General features: G+C 45.1%; 1 protein-coding gene across 1 annotated transcript in view; it reads right to left on the minus strand.

The window, feature by feature from the left end:
* Nucleotides 1-6,714: 6,714 nt before the first annotated feature.
* The window catches only part of MFSD2A (MFSD2 lysolipid transporter A, lysophospholipid), a 36,640-nt gene continuing 27,803 nt past the window's right edge, over nt 6,715-15,551 (minus strand). The window contains exons 10-14 of the mRNA XM_081015649.1: nt 12,391-12,474; nt 11,081-11,193; nt 10,358-10,501; nt 9,430-9,606; nt 6,715-7,511 (exon numbers count right to left, since the gene is read on the minus strand). Of these exons, the coding sequence (XP_080871775.1) occupies nt 7,451-7,511; nt 9,430-9,606; nt 10,358-10,501; nt 11,081-11,193; nt 12,391-12,474 (579 nt within the window). The 3' untranslated portion in view covers nt 6,715-7,450. The remainder of the gene's footprint in view (nt 7,512-9,429; nt 9,607-10,357; nt 10,502-11,080; nt 11,194-12,390; nt 12,475-15,551) is intronic.

Below are 15,551 nucleotides of genomic sequence, written 5' to 3' on the forward strand. Positions count from 1 at the left end.
AATTTTCTAAAAAAATTGTACACTTACTGAATGATAAAAACTAAGTTTAAATCTAAAAATTTAATTTTTTTATCTCATCCCGCTTTTGAGTTATAAGGGTTTGAAATTTAAAAAAAATGACAGTTTTGGCCTTGCCAAATATAAAAACCTTAAAAGTTCAGCCCAGAATTGAGATATTTGAAAACTAAAAATACAAATCTCTTCAGAACCTCATGGGCTTTAATATGATATAGTACATGATGGACTTATTTTAAATTTGAAAGTTAAGTTACAAAATTTAATTTTTTTAAAAAATATTTAAAATTTAAAAAAAATTCCCCCCAAAATGTATAGTTTAGTTCATATTTCTAAGAGCTACCTGCAAATATTCACCTCAGGATCTTAATGGGATCACATTAATTTTTAAATTTTTTTTTACCATACATGTCTTCCTTATTGGGTTCTATTTAGGATAAATGGGCCTTGGAATAAAATATAACAGAAGAAACAAAACTTCAAATGATAATATCAGTTACTTCAGGCATTTCTTTTATTCAATTAAAAGGTTTCTGATAAGCTAGCCACGCTTTTCTTTTAAAAATGAGTTTCAAAGCAGAGTGATAGCTTGCTGTTGCAAGACAGAATTAACACTGTACATTCAGATCTCAGTTTGTCTAGAGTTGTAATATTTCTAAAAGTGAAAATCCAGAAAATTGTAAAAACTGTGATCTCTATTTTTTAGAGAAATCTCAAAAAAAGAAAAGAATTTTTGAGCTATTTTTAGTGAAATTCGTCAAAATCGACATGGGCTGTTGGACATTTCCGCGATTTCCACCCAGATGCTGTTTATGAGGGCTGAATACCGGCTATGTCCAGGAAATTCTGGATACATGGCATCCCTAAGTTTGCCAAATATGCAGATAGTCTCAGCACCTCCTTTCTGTTTTGGTTTTTAAAAAACTGAGCCCACTTTATATAGCCATGTTAGTTTCTGGCAGCAAAAGTCTTGTAACGCCTTGAAGCCTAAGAAATTAATGGGCTGTAGCATAAGCTCTCATAGAAATCCCCTCCCGCCAAAACATACAGAGCGCTCAAGTGAAATTGGTAAAATATCCAAAGTGTGTGAGAGAGCATGATCCACTCCCAGCTTGTAAATAATTGGTGAAACGAGATGATTTGTGTGCCTGAGCAATCACTTTCATGCATGCCTCCAATTATCGTATGTTTTCATGCATTTGCTTCCTAGCCTGCTTCCCCCAACCTGTTCAGCTCTGCTTGACTGGGGCCATTTGCTCCTTCCCTTCCTTCCTTGGGGAGGGGGGAAGAGGTCGTGGCTCATTTCAGGCCTTTGCATTTATTTTCTGAGACCCCTGGCTTGCCTTGGCCTATTCAACAAGGCATTTCCATCGCTGCCTTTGTCCCCTCGTTCCGCCCAGCCGCTCAACTGGTGTGGAGGGAGTTCCCTTTTGATTCTTTTCCCATGCCAGGAGCCTTTCTCAAAGCAGCTCCCTGACTTCCACTTGCCTTTGTTTTGAGAAATTAGCCCTTCTCTGGCTTGCCAGCACATCGGCATCTGCTGCCATCAATCAGCTCACTCCTAATGGATGAAGAGACCCCCAGTTTTCCTACCTAAAAAAAAAAAGAGAGAGAGAAAAGTCCTGAGACGCTTATCATCCTTGGCTGCAAAACAAGGCCACTTTCAGTTGCAAACCCCACACAATGGCCCCCTGGCCTGTCAACTCGTCTTGCTCGATGTACCCCAGTCTTGAAGGATTTGCCTCAGCTCCTTGATTAGCATAGGCCAATGGCTTTGCCCTGTTCCTTTTGGCCCAGCCGGGGCTACTTTTCACTCTTTATCTGGAGGCCAGTCCAGCATTTCCATCTGAGGGATAATCCCTTTTGTCGCTTTTAACCCACTCCTCATTCCAGCCCCTTCGCTTTGTTCAACATTCAAACAGCGCATGAGTCATCATCTGTGCACCCTTCCCATCCACCTCCAAGAATTGTGCTCTGCTGAGGCTCATGTTACCCTTCTGAACTTTTGGGCCATGGGAAATGTTGCCTCAAGGGTTGCCAGAAAATGGGGCTAAGGATGCAGCCTTTAGAGCTTTCTCCACTGTCTTGTGAGGACAGAGGACCAGGATTCAAGTTCAACTGGGAAAAAATATATCTAGAATCCAAGTTCAATTGGAGAACTTATCCAAATATCTAGAAATCAAGTTCAGCTGGATAACTTTTAAAGAAGAACCTCGGAAGTCAAACGGAATCCATTCTGGAAGTCCGTTCGACTTCCGAAAAGTTCGGAAACCAAGGCGCGGCTTCCAATTGGTTCCTGATTGTGCAGACATGCCAGAAACAATAGCGGAAGCTGCGGCGGACATTCGACTTCCAAAAAAAGTTCAAAAACTGGAATACTCACTTCTGGTTTTCAATCATTCGGGAGCTAGAGCATTCGACTCCCAAGACGTTTGGGAGCCGAGGTACAACTGTATGGCATAGGCAGGGCCAGCCCACCCATGAGACAAGGTGAGGTGACCACCTTAGGCGGCATGATCCACAGGGGCAGCAGATCTGACCTACAAGACCTACCCACACGCTGCTGCTGCTGCCGCCGCCACCACAGTGTCAGCAACAGCTGTGGCACATTCCTTGGATACTGGTTCTGCTGCCTCCTCAGCAGCCTCTCGTTGGGGGGACACCATCCACTCTGACGCTCACCCGAAACACAGGGCTGGGAACGACTGTTCCTTCATGACTCCAGGCAGCCAGCACTAGCAACCCTGGACCAGATAAACCATCTCACCCAAGTGCAGCATGAGTGCCTAAGCACAGGACCAGCTGACCAATCATTAATTAAACTGCCTGTGTTCAGTGTCAAGAGATTCTGATGTATTCCACTATTGCCCTGCAAACATATGTCACATTTAAGTACAGTGAATGGAACTTAGCACCCTGATCATCTCTCTCTTTTTCCCTTCTGTAAAGAACAAGTTTCTAGCCGCTATGGTTATATGAAAGGATATGGGTGATGCCAGGTGAACCTCCAGAGGCTGGCTGAGTAGGACTTCAGCAGAAAGCAGGCAGTGCTTCAAGCCACAATCCTATACACACTTACCTGGGAGTAAGTCCTGCTGAACTGGGTCTTCTGGGCAGACATGTGAAATATTGCACTGTCTATGTCTTGCTTAGGGGTTTTGCCCATCTCCATCACTAGCGGAAAAATAAATTAGGCCTATATTTGAAGGAGTCCTCTGTTTGAAGGGCTGTCAGGTTTAAAAAGAAAGACCCTAAGAAAGGGAGAGTAGGGATGGCCCTTGGAAGTTTCCCATGAACAGCTAACACACTGCAGATGGTGACAGCAGTCACAAAATTAAAAGACGCCTGCTTCTTGGGAGAAAAGTGATGACAAACCTAGAGAGTATCTTAAAAAGCAGAGACATCACCTTGCCAACAAAGGTCCATATAGTTAAAGCTATTTTTCCCAGTAGTGATGTATGGAAGTGAGAGCTGGACCATAAAGAAGGCTGATTGCCAAAGAATTGATGCTTTTGAATTATGGTGCTGGAGGAGACTCTTGAGAGTCCCATGGACTGCAAGAAGATCAAACCTATCCATTCTTAAGGAAATCAGCCCTGAGTGCTCACTGGAAGGACAGATCCTGAAGCTGAGGCTCCAATATTTTGGCCACCTCATGAGAAGAGAAGACTCCCTGGAAAAGACCCTGATGTTGGAAAAGATGGAGGGCACAAGGAGAAGGGGACGACAGAGGACAAGATGGTTGGACAGTGTTCTTGAAGCTACAAACATGAGTTTGACCAAACTGCGGGAGGCAGTGGAAGACAGGAGTGCCTGGCGTGCTCTGGTCCATGGGGTCACGAAGAGTCAGACACGACTAAACTAAACAACAACAAATGGAGGGCTACAGCTTCTTCATCCCTGCTCTACAGGTGCATGCATTTAAAACACATTTTCCCTATCCCCCCAAATCCTGGGAACTAGTTTACTCTGCACAGAGCTGCCATTCCCAACACCCTTAACAAACTACAGTTCCCAGGATTTTTGCATGTGTGCTTTAAATGCATGGCGTGTGAAGTCGCATGTGATGGATGGGGAGAAGGGGGTGAGGTGCCAAGGACCCACTGGAGGAGATCCGGTCCTCACTACTGACCCCAGAGATGACTCTGCAGCAGCTGCTGTTCCTCCTTCTCCATCTTTGTGGGTCAGGGACTGGCCATGAACCCGCACAATGGGCACTGGAGCCTTGGCAACTGCCCAGAGATGCCAGCTGAATGAGTTGGTGCAAGGTGTTGACTCATTAGGATTTTTTTTTTTTAAATAAAAGGATTAGAATATGCACAGGCTAGCTCTCATTCAGGCTGTGAGAAAGAGCAAGACTCTCTCTCTCTCGCTGTGTTTCTTAATGAAGTCAACTGTCCCATCTCATCCTTCTCAGCGACCCCCCCCCCTGCTCCCAGTTCTTAACAGGCGTTTAACAAATGACTTGCCTCCATTTCAAAACCACAGCCCAAACTTCCTGCTTTGCAATCAAAAGAAGAGGACCTGACCTTCACCCTTTCAGTAACCATAAAAACAGGGGCGATAAATCTAATCTGCCTCCAGAGGCTGTTCCACAGGATCCAATCAGTCGTTCGTTTCGTTTGGATAAGGGTTGTAGAAGTGTCTTGTGTCAGCGCAAGGTCAGGTTCATGGGATTTCTTCCCAGCCTCTCCCCCATTTCTAGCTAGGGCACAGCCTGGAATCTCAGCAACCGGAGCTTTAATGGCATTGGTGTGTGTGTGTGTTTTACGAGCATCTCGAAGAATAGGAGCTTTGTTGGAAACCTGAAGGCCTGCGCTGAGAGAGTGTCAAAGGGTTAAGTGAACACACCAGCACATTAATGGGGGGTTGGATTAAGACATTCCAGTACTCCAAAGTAAGAGACTGGAGGCCGCCAGAAGGAGGTGGCCTGCTCAGTCTTATAGTCAGTTTACTTCTACACTGGATAAGGGACCATTGTTCATTGGCAGAGGACTTGCTCTGCATACAGACGGTCCCAAATGCAATCTCAGGTACTTCCACTTAAAGGACCTCCTTTAGCCGAGTCTTCTGATTGCTTTTGTTTGATTCTTGCTTTAAAAACTTCCCCAACACCCTTTAAAATCACAACCAAAACTCCCTGCTTCCTCTAAAAAACCCCTCTTCTTTATCTAAAGTGGCCCAAGTCAGCATCTACGTTCCTTTCGATACTACCTCCAGCCAATTCCCCTGGCCTCAATTCCTAGTTTCTTTCTTGCTCTGCCCTTCTCAGTCCCTTACTAAGTTTACATGTTTCTATGTTGGTATCTTGAATGTTAATTCCTTTAAAACTATGAAAGCCTATGCCACTTCACTTCTGTTTCACATATTTTAAATAAAGATGCCCATTCCCTTTTACTTGTTTGATTAATTGGTAATTTTTTATGTGTTATTTTTACTCCATAAATCTTTAATGTGATAGTTTTAGGACACACCCAGCTCTCAGTGTCAAAACACCCTAAAATGGATGTCAGGGTCACGTGCAAGAATTGTAGGCTCATGTGAAAATTGCACAGTTCATAAGGAAGCAGCTTTCAGACAGGAGACATTCCCTGTCCTACTTAGAGATTCAGCCACTCACTTTACCAGAACTGGACTTGATAGCCAGGCATGGTTCAATAGAAAAGGTAGCTTTGCTGGAAGAGTGACTTACACCCTGGCCCCCCAAAAAGGACACAAATTTGCACATGCAAACTTTATATGTGTAAATGCCAGTGTATATTTAAAAAGGTAAAGGTAAAGGACCCCTGATTGTTAAGTCCAGTCGCAGACGACTCTGGGGTTGTGGTGCTTATCTCGCTTTACAGGCCAAGGGAGCTGGCGTTTGTCCGCAGACAGTTTTTCTGGTCATTTGGCCAGCATGACTAAGCTGCTTCCAGCGAAACCAGAGCAGCACACGGAAACACTGTTTACCTTCCCGCCGGAGCGGTACCTATTTATCTACTTGCACTTTTTAGCATGCTTTTGAACTGCTAGGTTGGTAGGAGCTGGGACTGAGCAATGGGAGCTCACCCCGTCGTGGGGATTCGAACCGCCGACCTTCTGATCGGCAAGCCCAAGAGGCTCAATGGTTTAGACCACAGTGCCACCAGCATTCCTGTATAAATATTTACTGTCTTTTAAATAGGAATCAAGTGGCAAACAGATGATCCCATTTGCCAGCTCAGTCTTCTGTTCAGGTACTCACTGCTGCTGATGCACAACTCCAAAGCCCCTGCTTTTTCTTCTGGTTCATCATCTTTAAACCAGAAAGCCAAGTGACACTTGGGGGGTGGGGAGTTGCTAGTGATTAGTCCCTCAGGGATGGAGTCTGACTGGGGTGGGGTGAGGAAATACAAAAACCTCTCCATGGCCCTTTGACCCAGCTCCTTGCTGCAATATTTTAGTTCTTCTCTTGAGAAACTCTGGGCGTGCTGAGGGAAAGTTTGAACCTGAAGCTTCAGAGCAGATGTTGACATCTGGCAAACAACTATATTTCCCTCCCCTATAATCTTGGATTTGCCTAAAGGCACCCTTGGTCAATGATGTCCTGTTTTCTGCAACACCCGCACTTGGGGCAACCAGAACAAAAGATGCAATTCAATCAAAGTACCCAAAGCTATACTAGTTAAATAACAATTTGTCCAGTTTCAGTTGTTCTTTAGAGAAAGACATAACAAGTACAGGTGACATATTTGCATTTTAATGTAAATTAATATTAATAGGTCCATTGTCTTCTTTCTGTACAGATATATACAAATAGGTAAACATAGCAGTTTTATATTTACAAAATAATTAAGTTATTTTTATTAATTAGGCTCTCTGAATATATAAATACACATGTACATAAATAGCACCAGCACAGGATGCTTCAACATTAGTTGTGTCTTATTTACAGTTGAGAACAGTACGAGGTTGTGTTTGGCAAGGTCATGCCAATGGTGTAATGTACACCAACAAGCACCATCCGGGTCCGTGGCAAGATAAAATTATAAAAATAGGGGGGGGGGGGAGACCCTTAACAGTACTGCAATTTTCTTTACCACACTTGATGCCATTGGTATCAGGCAGATTAGAGGCAGAACGAACCACACCCAAAGAAAATGACTGCTCAAAAGGTGTTTTTCAAAAAATAAATGTAAAAATAAATAACAATTGTGGCGCACTTATTCCATCAAGAGATATGTTCCTGCAGTACTGCGCATTGCCCTGCATGCAGATGCAGTTGGTGCTCCTTCAATTCCACGTAGCATGTACCAGTGTGTTTGCTCTCCAGAGAAGTCTGGAAGGACGTCATAGAGCACTCCCTCAAGGAAGTAAGTCAGCATCCCTCCTGCACAGCGGATGGCCCCGTGGCAGCCCCTCCCCACCTTCAAAGGATTCCAGTGTGTAAACAGCAAACCAAGGCAAGCCGAGGTCAAACAATGCTGGCCAGCTCTGTGGAGTCTGACTCGGTGCTACTGTTGTTTTCTTCATCTCTGGGGAAGTAAAAGAAGGAAAATATATGTTAATCACACACACACACACACACACACACACACACACACACAGAGGTTTGCAGTAGGCACACAGACTGCAGCTGTAAGGGCTGCATTCAACTAATGAGTCCTGCTAGTGGAAGCCCATGCCAGGACTTCTGCTTGTGCAATAGGGCTCCACCCCATCCTCCCATGAGAGCCAGTGTGGTGTAGTGGTTAAGAGCGGTGGACTCGCAATCTGGGGAACCGGGTTCGCGTCTCCGCTCCTCCACATGCAGCTGCTGGGTGACCTTGGGCCAGTCACACTTCTTTGAAGTCTCTCAGCCCCACTCACCTCACAGAGTGTTTGTTGTGGGGGAGGAAGGGAAAGGAGAATGTTAGCCGCTTTGAGACTCCTTTGGGTAGTGATAAAGCGGGATATCAAATCCAAACTCTCTCTCTCTCTTGTGTTGGGGGGAAACCCAGAACAGTGCATGAGGGGTGGAGAGGGAAGATTGTTCCCTCTGGTAAGCCAACATGCTTCCGCTGATGGAACAATTGCCATAGAACTACGATGAATTCCTAAGTTTCCAAACAGGGATTAGGTGTTGCTGCCAGAGGCAAAAGTGTCCTTCAGCTGTGTACACACCATACATTTAAAGCACACAGCCTATGCCAGGAATCCTGGGAAATGTAGTTTATTAATGTTGCTGGAAATTATGCTTTTGTGAGGAGTAAACCACAGTTCCCAGGATTCTTTTTGGGGGTGCTTTGAAGGTTTGGTGTGTACCAGGCAAGGCGAGGTCAGTACCCAATCCAGAGCTCCTGTGTGTTTGCACTATGCTGACCTTGCTCCTGCCTCATTCCTCCTCTCTTACCTCCTAGGAAGCATCAGGGACTGCTACTGCTTCAGCAGACCCTCCACTATTGCCTAAAAGGTGACCTTTAATCTGTCCCATTATGAAGATGCAGGTTGCTTGTTAAGACGCAGCTCATGACTCCCCTGGTGCCCTCTTCCAGACTCGACAGGGAGTGCAAGGCACAGCCTGCTGCTTATGTGACAAATGTCCCTCCCTCTGGGGAATGAAAGAGGTTCGCAGTATTGGAAAGGACTCAGAAAAAGAGGAAAACAGTCTGGTTGGTGGGCCGCTGCGATTCACAGGTCACCAGTTGCCTATCCCTGAACTAGAGCTACCCCCACTTCTGAACTATCAGGCAGTTATGTGCCACCACTAATCTTGGAGTAAAAAAGGTACCCGAGGCAACTCTAAACAGTCAGGAATCCCAGCAAGTGAAGACAGAACTATCAGGAAGCCAAGCAGTGATTTGTGCATAAAGGACCAACATTCAGGATCACTCAGCATTTTATATTTAGCTCTCTACACCCTGCCATGGAGTGCTGCATCAGAGAAACTAGACACTCATTTGTCCCAGGGCCATCAAACGCCTGCTCTATTTTAAGTTTTGGCAATAAACGGAAAGGGTCATCTGGAGGAAGAGCCACCTGTCCTTGCAGAATTTGAACCCATGGCCACAAACGGGGAATTTTGAAGGAGTGGTGTTTTCCGCGGGGGTGGGGGGATTCTTCCTGATTCTGAATGGAGCATGAGATCACACTCTCCCCTTCACTGCAGCTTCACACAGACACGGGGTTCCAGATCCTTTGCAAGCCATCCTTCTCCGGAGCCCCTCCCATGCTCAACCCATGAGACTACAGTAAGCATTTTTGCTCAGAAGGGATCAAGGAGGCATAGCATCTGTGGCAATCGCTCCTGAGCCAACAGCATCTCTGCAAGGGAATGTTCTCCTGCAACTACTGGCTAGGGGGTGATAGCCCATCCCATGAGAAAAGTCCCAGTCTGATAGTTGCTCATCTCTGCCAAGTTATAGATGCACTCCCCCCCCCTGCCCTGCCCCAAGTGGCCATCTGGGGTCTCACCTTAAATCCTGCAGGGCTTTCTTGTTTTTCCGTCGCCTCTCCTCGTCAATGGGGTACAGCTTGAAAAGGAGCAGGCCAAGGATGATCAAAGCCACAGGAGCAGCCGACACCAGTATCTTCAAGGTCAAGTTTACCTCCTCTGGCTGGGAGCACCCCCGGGTCTTGTAACCAGCAAAGCTACACACCAAGGAAAGAACCATTATGATGGCTGAGTAAAGTGTCCTGTAGCCCTGCGTCGCTCCTTGCCACACCGCCAGGTTAACAAAACCAGAATAAATTAAACAAAATAATAAATTATACAAACTGGCTCAAATTGCAATAAACAAGCCAACACACACAACAGGTTTCATAACTCTTTTCTTGGGCTGCCTGGGCACATAATTTTAACATTCTTTTTAACAACATACACTCCTGCTACAGCCCCCGTAACTCCTTTGAACAATCTAGTGAGTTAAGTCACTATTTTAGAGAAGGCGAACTGCAACTAAGACAGAACAAACTGCCTAATGCAGCACACAGGTATGTGAAATTAATGGTGACACAGAGCTTCAAGCCCAGGAATTCCAGGGCTCCCAGGTGATGCATTCTAGTCACTGGATCTCACTAGCTTGCCAGTAGATCCATCAGGATCCTCCTCTCCCTAAAATGTCTCCATTCCAGCCATCATGACGAAAACTACCATGCAATTTTAAAGAAATGGTGTTGGCATCTGATAGTCTTCTTCTTCCTCCCCATTTCCTCTTGCATCATATCTTTTTATATTGTAAGGGCAGGGATTGGCTTTGCTTTTATTCAAACAAAGCCAGTCTGGAAGCCTTTTTGGCTGAAGAGCAGGGTAAAAATAATAATGCTTCAAATGATGGCGTTCTGCTATATATACCACCAAATCTAAAAAAGGGGAGAAAGAGGCAGGCAGGCAAAGACTTACTCTAAACTGAGTGTGGAGATTCCCAGAGACACCCCAGATGCAAACTTGATGAAGAAGACGTAGAAGGAGAAGAAAATCGCTTCATGGCCAGTGGAATCTGGGTGCTGCAGGTTGAAGTCATCAATGACATCTGGCAACATGGACCTAAATGGAGAGAGAAGCAAACCAGTCAGGACCATTTCATTCTCCCCAATTGTCCTCAGCTTCCAAACTGGAGGTTACAACAAAGAAGTAAGATGTCCAATTACATAGGGCTGCGATACGTCCGAGTTCTCCTGGACACATCCTGGATTCGGTCGCCAAAAATAGCATCTGGGGGTAATTTCTGAAAACTGCTAAAATGTCTGGGGAAACCTGGACATATGGCAACCCATGTTGGAAGTGGACTTGTTTTGAGCAAATTTCCTAAAAAATAGGTCAAGAAAATTAATTTGTTTTGAGATTTTGCAAAAAGCTCAACAACATTTGTCACTGGATTTTCACTCTCTGAAATATGGCATCCCTAAATTACAAATCACACTTTTTCACTCAATGATAACCAGAAAAACATGTTTTGGGGCTGCCCCATTATTTGCCACCCACATTTCAACAGAGTTGGGAGTTTCAACATAACATAGGAGTTATTGTGGGGGGGGGGGAGCATAATCTGCTTTCAGCACTGAAAACACAGTACTATGTTTACTAAACACACACACACACACACACACACACACACACACTTACCAGGGTAAAAGAAAAGCAGCAGCGACACTGATTCCTGCTGCAACAGCCACTATATAGGTGATAATAAGGTTACTTTCCATTATTATGATCAAGAGGAGGAAAGGAGTTGCAGACTGTGGAATCAAGAGAGGAAATGGTCAAAAAGATAATCATTTGAAGGTTTCCATTGGCTCAAGACATAGTGGAGAAAGATTTATTTTTTTAAAAAAAACATGATAGTTTAAGCTTTAATTGTTTGCACCTTGAAAACAGTATACAAATATTCATTTATATACCTGCAATATATATTTTTATTTTTAAGGGACAAGGTGGGCTAATATTAACACAGTCACCTCACAACTTGCACATGTTTAATTTATGCGATTTCAGCTTTACAAGGTTGATGGCCAACTAGTTAAGCCTGAACAAATTAAATGCGCAAAAACTGGTGAGCTTAAAAGTTCTTTTTGCACAGAGTTCTCCTAGTGCAGAAAGAGCTTTTAAGCTCTCTGCCTTGCTTACCAGCCTCTGGGAGGCTCTTTCTCGGGCTCTGGGAGGGTCTCCCAAGATCTCAGAAAGCTTCCAAGCGTCTGGTAAGCAAAGCAGAACACTTAAAAGCTCTCTGCTCGTTTTTAAGACTCATGTGGTGTGCTGGTTCAGGAAAGCAAGACTGGGGTTCCAAGGAGGTGGTATGTCTATATGCATTTGTGGGTATCCACGCCATCCTCAGAACATAAACACCACAAAAGATGTGAGAAGATTGCATTTCTTGATTTGTAGGCCAATTGCAATGTTGCCCAGCCCTGTGAATAGACTTAGTAACTTACAGGAAGAAAGTAGCAGGTACAGCCCAACACTGACGTCAGTAGGCCTCAAGCACATGAGGTCTGTTCCCCCTTGACAAGGCCTTTCCACAATGGAACAGCCTTGTTTTGGGGAAAAGTAAAGGAGCCCCATGAGGTCCCAAGTCCTGTACTGTCAATAGGCCTTAGATCTGCTGCAGAACAGCCATCTCAGAGAGGGAAACACACAGAGCTAACATGCACCACTAACAGCCCTCTAGAGAAAACCTTTGAAGAGGCCCATAGTGTTTACCCATAATTCCATGGCATGTTCAGTTCTTGGACTTAATAGTTTTATCAAGATCTAGACCAGCTCATTGAGAAGCTGCTTAGCAGACCACTTGGGCTGCGTGGTTTCCTCGCTGTTGTAGGCTTAGCAGCGCCAAGTGGAAAGACTTGCTCTGAGTGCTACGTTTCCCTGCATGGCTTGGCAACAGGCACAAAACCTCAAGTCGGCTTTGTGCTTCCCCTTGGAGATTTTTCACTCACCGAGATTCCAATGTAGACGGCCGTTTTCTTCCCAAAGCGAGTGAGGAACCACTGCCAAAAGGGGATGGTAAGCGTGGCAGAGAGCTGCAAGAGAGCAACAAGAAGGGGAAGGGAGGAAGAGTTGTTACTCGAGTGAGTCAGAGTCAGTCTTCACAACAGCCTCTCCAAGGGAGCTCTGCGGGAGCCTCGGGCACTATGTATGCAAGATCACACGCTTGGATGTGGCATTGATTAACCTGGACTTAAAACCCCGATTCCAAACACAATCATGCGTATGGAATCCACAGTTCGTTCATAAGCATGCACAGAAAGAAGGGGAAATGTTCTGACAGCAAACATAGCTAAGGACCCCAGGGCAGGTTATGATCATGGGAGATTTTTTTTTAGGAATGCCTGCAGTTGCATAATGGCAGGGCAAAAAACATGCTCAGGTTACATGATGCCCATTTACAAATGGCTGCACCAGCTCCTTGGCTTCTTTCATAGCCAGCGCAAATGCCAATTCTATCCTCAGCTGTCCCACCATAGTCTCCTCAAACAATCATGTCCAGTCTCCTTCACTGCCCCCTTACGCCTGAAACTCCCTTCCTTTTTTATAATAACTGTTTATTAGTTTTCAATTAAAGTCCAATAATAGCCTCATTATAACAATACCAATTTATAATACAATTTGTTCAAATACCGAGTTACAGAATTTAGATAAAGTGGCCCCCTGTGTACTAGATTTGATTGGTGATTTTCTTTATTTCTGCGTTCTATAGCAATAATGCCAGAATTCCGCAAGGCTTATAAAGCACTGAGTTTCCCCACAAGAACTCAGCCAGTGTCAAGTTCCTTTTCGTCATGAAAGTTCCTCTCAGGGCAGCGTCTCTGCCCTTGCCTCTTCTTAGGACAGGACAGGAATTGTTGGTGGCATGTCAAGAACATGCCCCTACGTTCCTATGCAGTCAGAAAGGGAAGAGGAGAGGAGAAATGAAGGGTGGCAGGGTCTGTTACGTATCAGGGATTGGCGTAAGTTTTGATTCTGCAAAGGGGGCGTGAACTGGATGGAGTCTGGCCAAGAGAGTTGGCCACGAGGATGACAGAACATGCTCCACACCCCTCTCTAAGGGACACGCAATGAGGGGCTGAGGTCACAGCCGGTGGCGGCATCCAGCAAAGCGAAGCATGTGGCTAGAACTAAGGGAAGCTTGAATATCCTACTGAGGATGAGAGAGGATGGATGAGGGGCACAGCCTCTCATCCATCCTCTCTCATCCTCTCTCAGCAGCACTGTCCCAAAACACCACAGGGAGATGGTGTTGCAAATTATTATTATATAATACAGCTCCATCTGTGGACGCTGAACTTTATACAGAGTTCCATAAGCAAAAAAAGTGACACAGGTCCATGTCCTCCTCCCTTTCCCAGGACAGCACTTGGGTTTGGTTACAGTCAAAAGGATTAAAGGGTTTAAGCCAAAGGCTTAATGGAAAAAGGCGGGTTTTGTGGAGTGATTACGGAACAGCCTTTGCCAGCCTGGCACCCTTCAGATGCTTTGGATTACAACACCTCTCATTCTATGGGATTTGTGCTCCAAAACATCTGGAAGGCACTACGCCGGCAAAGGCTGTTCTGTAAGACAGCTGTGTGTGATGTCACTGGGCAAGGGGCATATGGGGGGGAAAGCATAGGGAAGTGCTGCAGGTCATTGGGCTGGAGCCCATGAACACCCCCTCCCAGGGTTAGGAACACACACTATTTCCCAAGCTTGCATGGCTCTAAAATAAGATATGGAGCTAATTTTTACTTTCTTCCTCAATTTCGACTTGGCCACGAGGTCCTAGAAAGGGTGGGGGGGGGGAAGGGTGGGTGGCCTAAACTCTCACTAGATAAGCAGACTATGAATTTGCTGCAAATGCCCAGGCCACATGTTTTGGGTGGGGAGGAAAGAATAGGAATGAATATGCTAGGCAAGTCAAATTAACACAGTAAAACTGCCGGAGACCACACGCCGATTAAGCAGAAGCTTTTTGAAAACACAAAAACAAACACCATACTTTTCAGGACTGCCTTACAGAGGCCACACGTCCATGTCTCTCTCTCTCTCTCTCTCTCTCTCTCTCTCTCTCTCACACACACACACACACACACACACACACACACACGGCACGGAGAGTCACCACCTGGTATTCAGATACATCAAGGCCCTTTCTTACCAGAGCCTCCCTCCACTCCAAAATATTCAGAGCTCTTCTCCAAATAGTCCAGAGCCCTGTTCATTTTATTCCCCCACAACGGCCCGGACACACACTCAGCATTCCATGCAGGGTTTGTAATGGCTCCTTGAATGCAAATGGATCAGGTTTTTCCCACTCACTTCTCTAACATTCATCTCCAACCTCTCCAAAACATCCAATTCATCCTGTTCTGCTCCAGGTGGTGTGCTACATATGCTGCCCCTGCTTAACTTCAAAACCAGCAATTTCCTTTAGGAACTGTTCTGCAGAATGTGTGTATCACACCACTTTAAATAGTCATGGTTACACCCCCCCACCCCACCCCCAGAATCCTGAGGACTAGTTTCTCATAGGTGCTGAGAATTGTTAAGAGACTCTTATTCCCCTCACAGAGCTACAATTCCCAAAGTTCCCTGGGAAGAGGGATTGCTTGTTAAACCGCTCTGGGAACTCTGTGGGAGGAATAAGAGACTCATTCCCCTCCCAGAGCTTAACAACTCTCTGCACCTATAAGATTCTTTGGGGAAATCCATGACTGTTTAAAGTGGTGCAATACTGTCTTAAATGTATAATATGGATGAGGCCTCAGTAATGCATGTTCCTGAATGTGTCATTTTAAAAGAAAATAAACTTTCTTTTTTTTTTAGCAATGTGGTGAATATCTATATCTATATCATCTATCTATCTAGATCTATCATCTCCTGTCCTCCTGTTTGAAGTGGTATAGTCCAAGCCATGGCACCTCCTCTACAAACACTTACACCATTAATGTGCAGAAGTACTTTATATGGGAAACAATGGCACCTTCAAAATACACCATTTCCTTTCGTGTGTTTTGCATTTCTAGGATGGCTTAAGAGTGAATCACTGGATCTGGTAACAGATCAAAAAAGTTGGCATTTTACCTGCCCAAAGTTTTGAGTTTTTCTGTAGCCATGAGAA

Source organism: Podarcis pityusensis, assembly GCF_964106645.2.
Source record: "Podarcis pityusensis genome assembly, chromosome: 8".
Taxonomy (NCBI): domain Eukaryota; kingdom Metazoa; phylum Chordata; class Lepidosauria; order Squamata; family Lacertidae; genus Podarcis; species Podarcis pityusensis.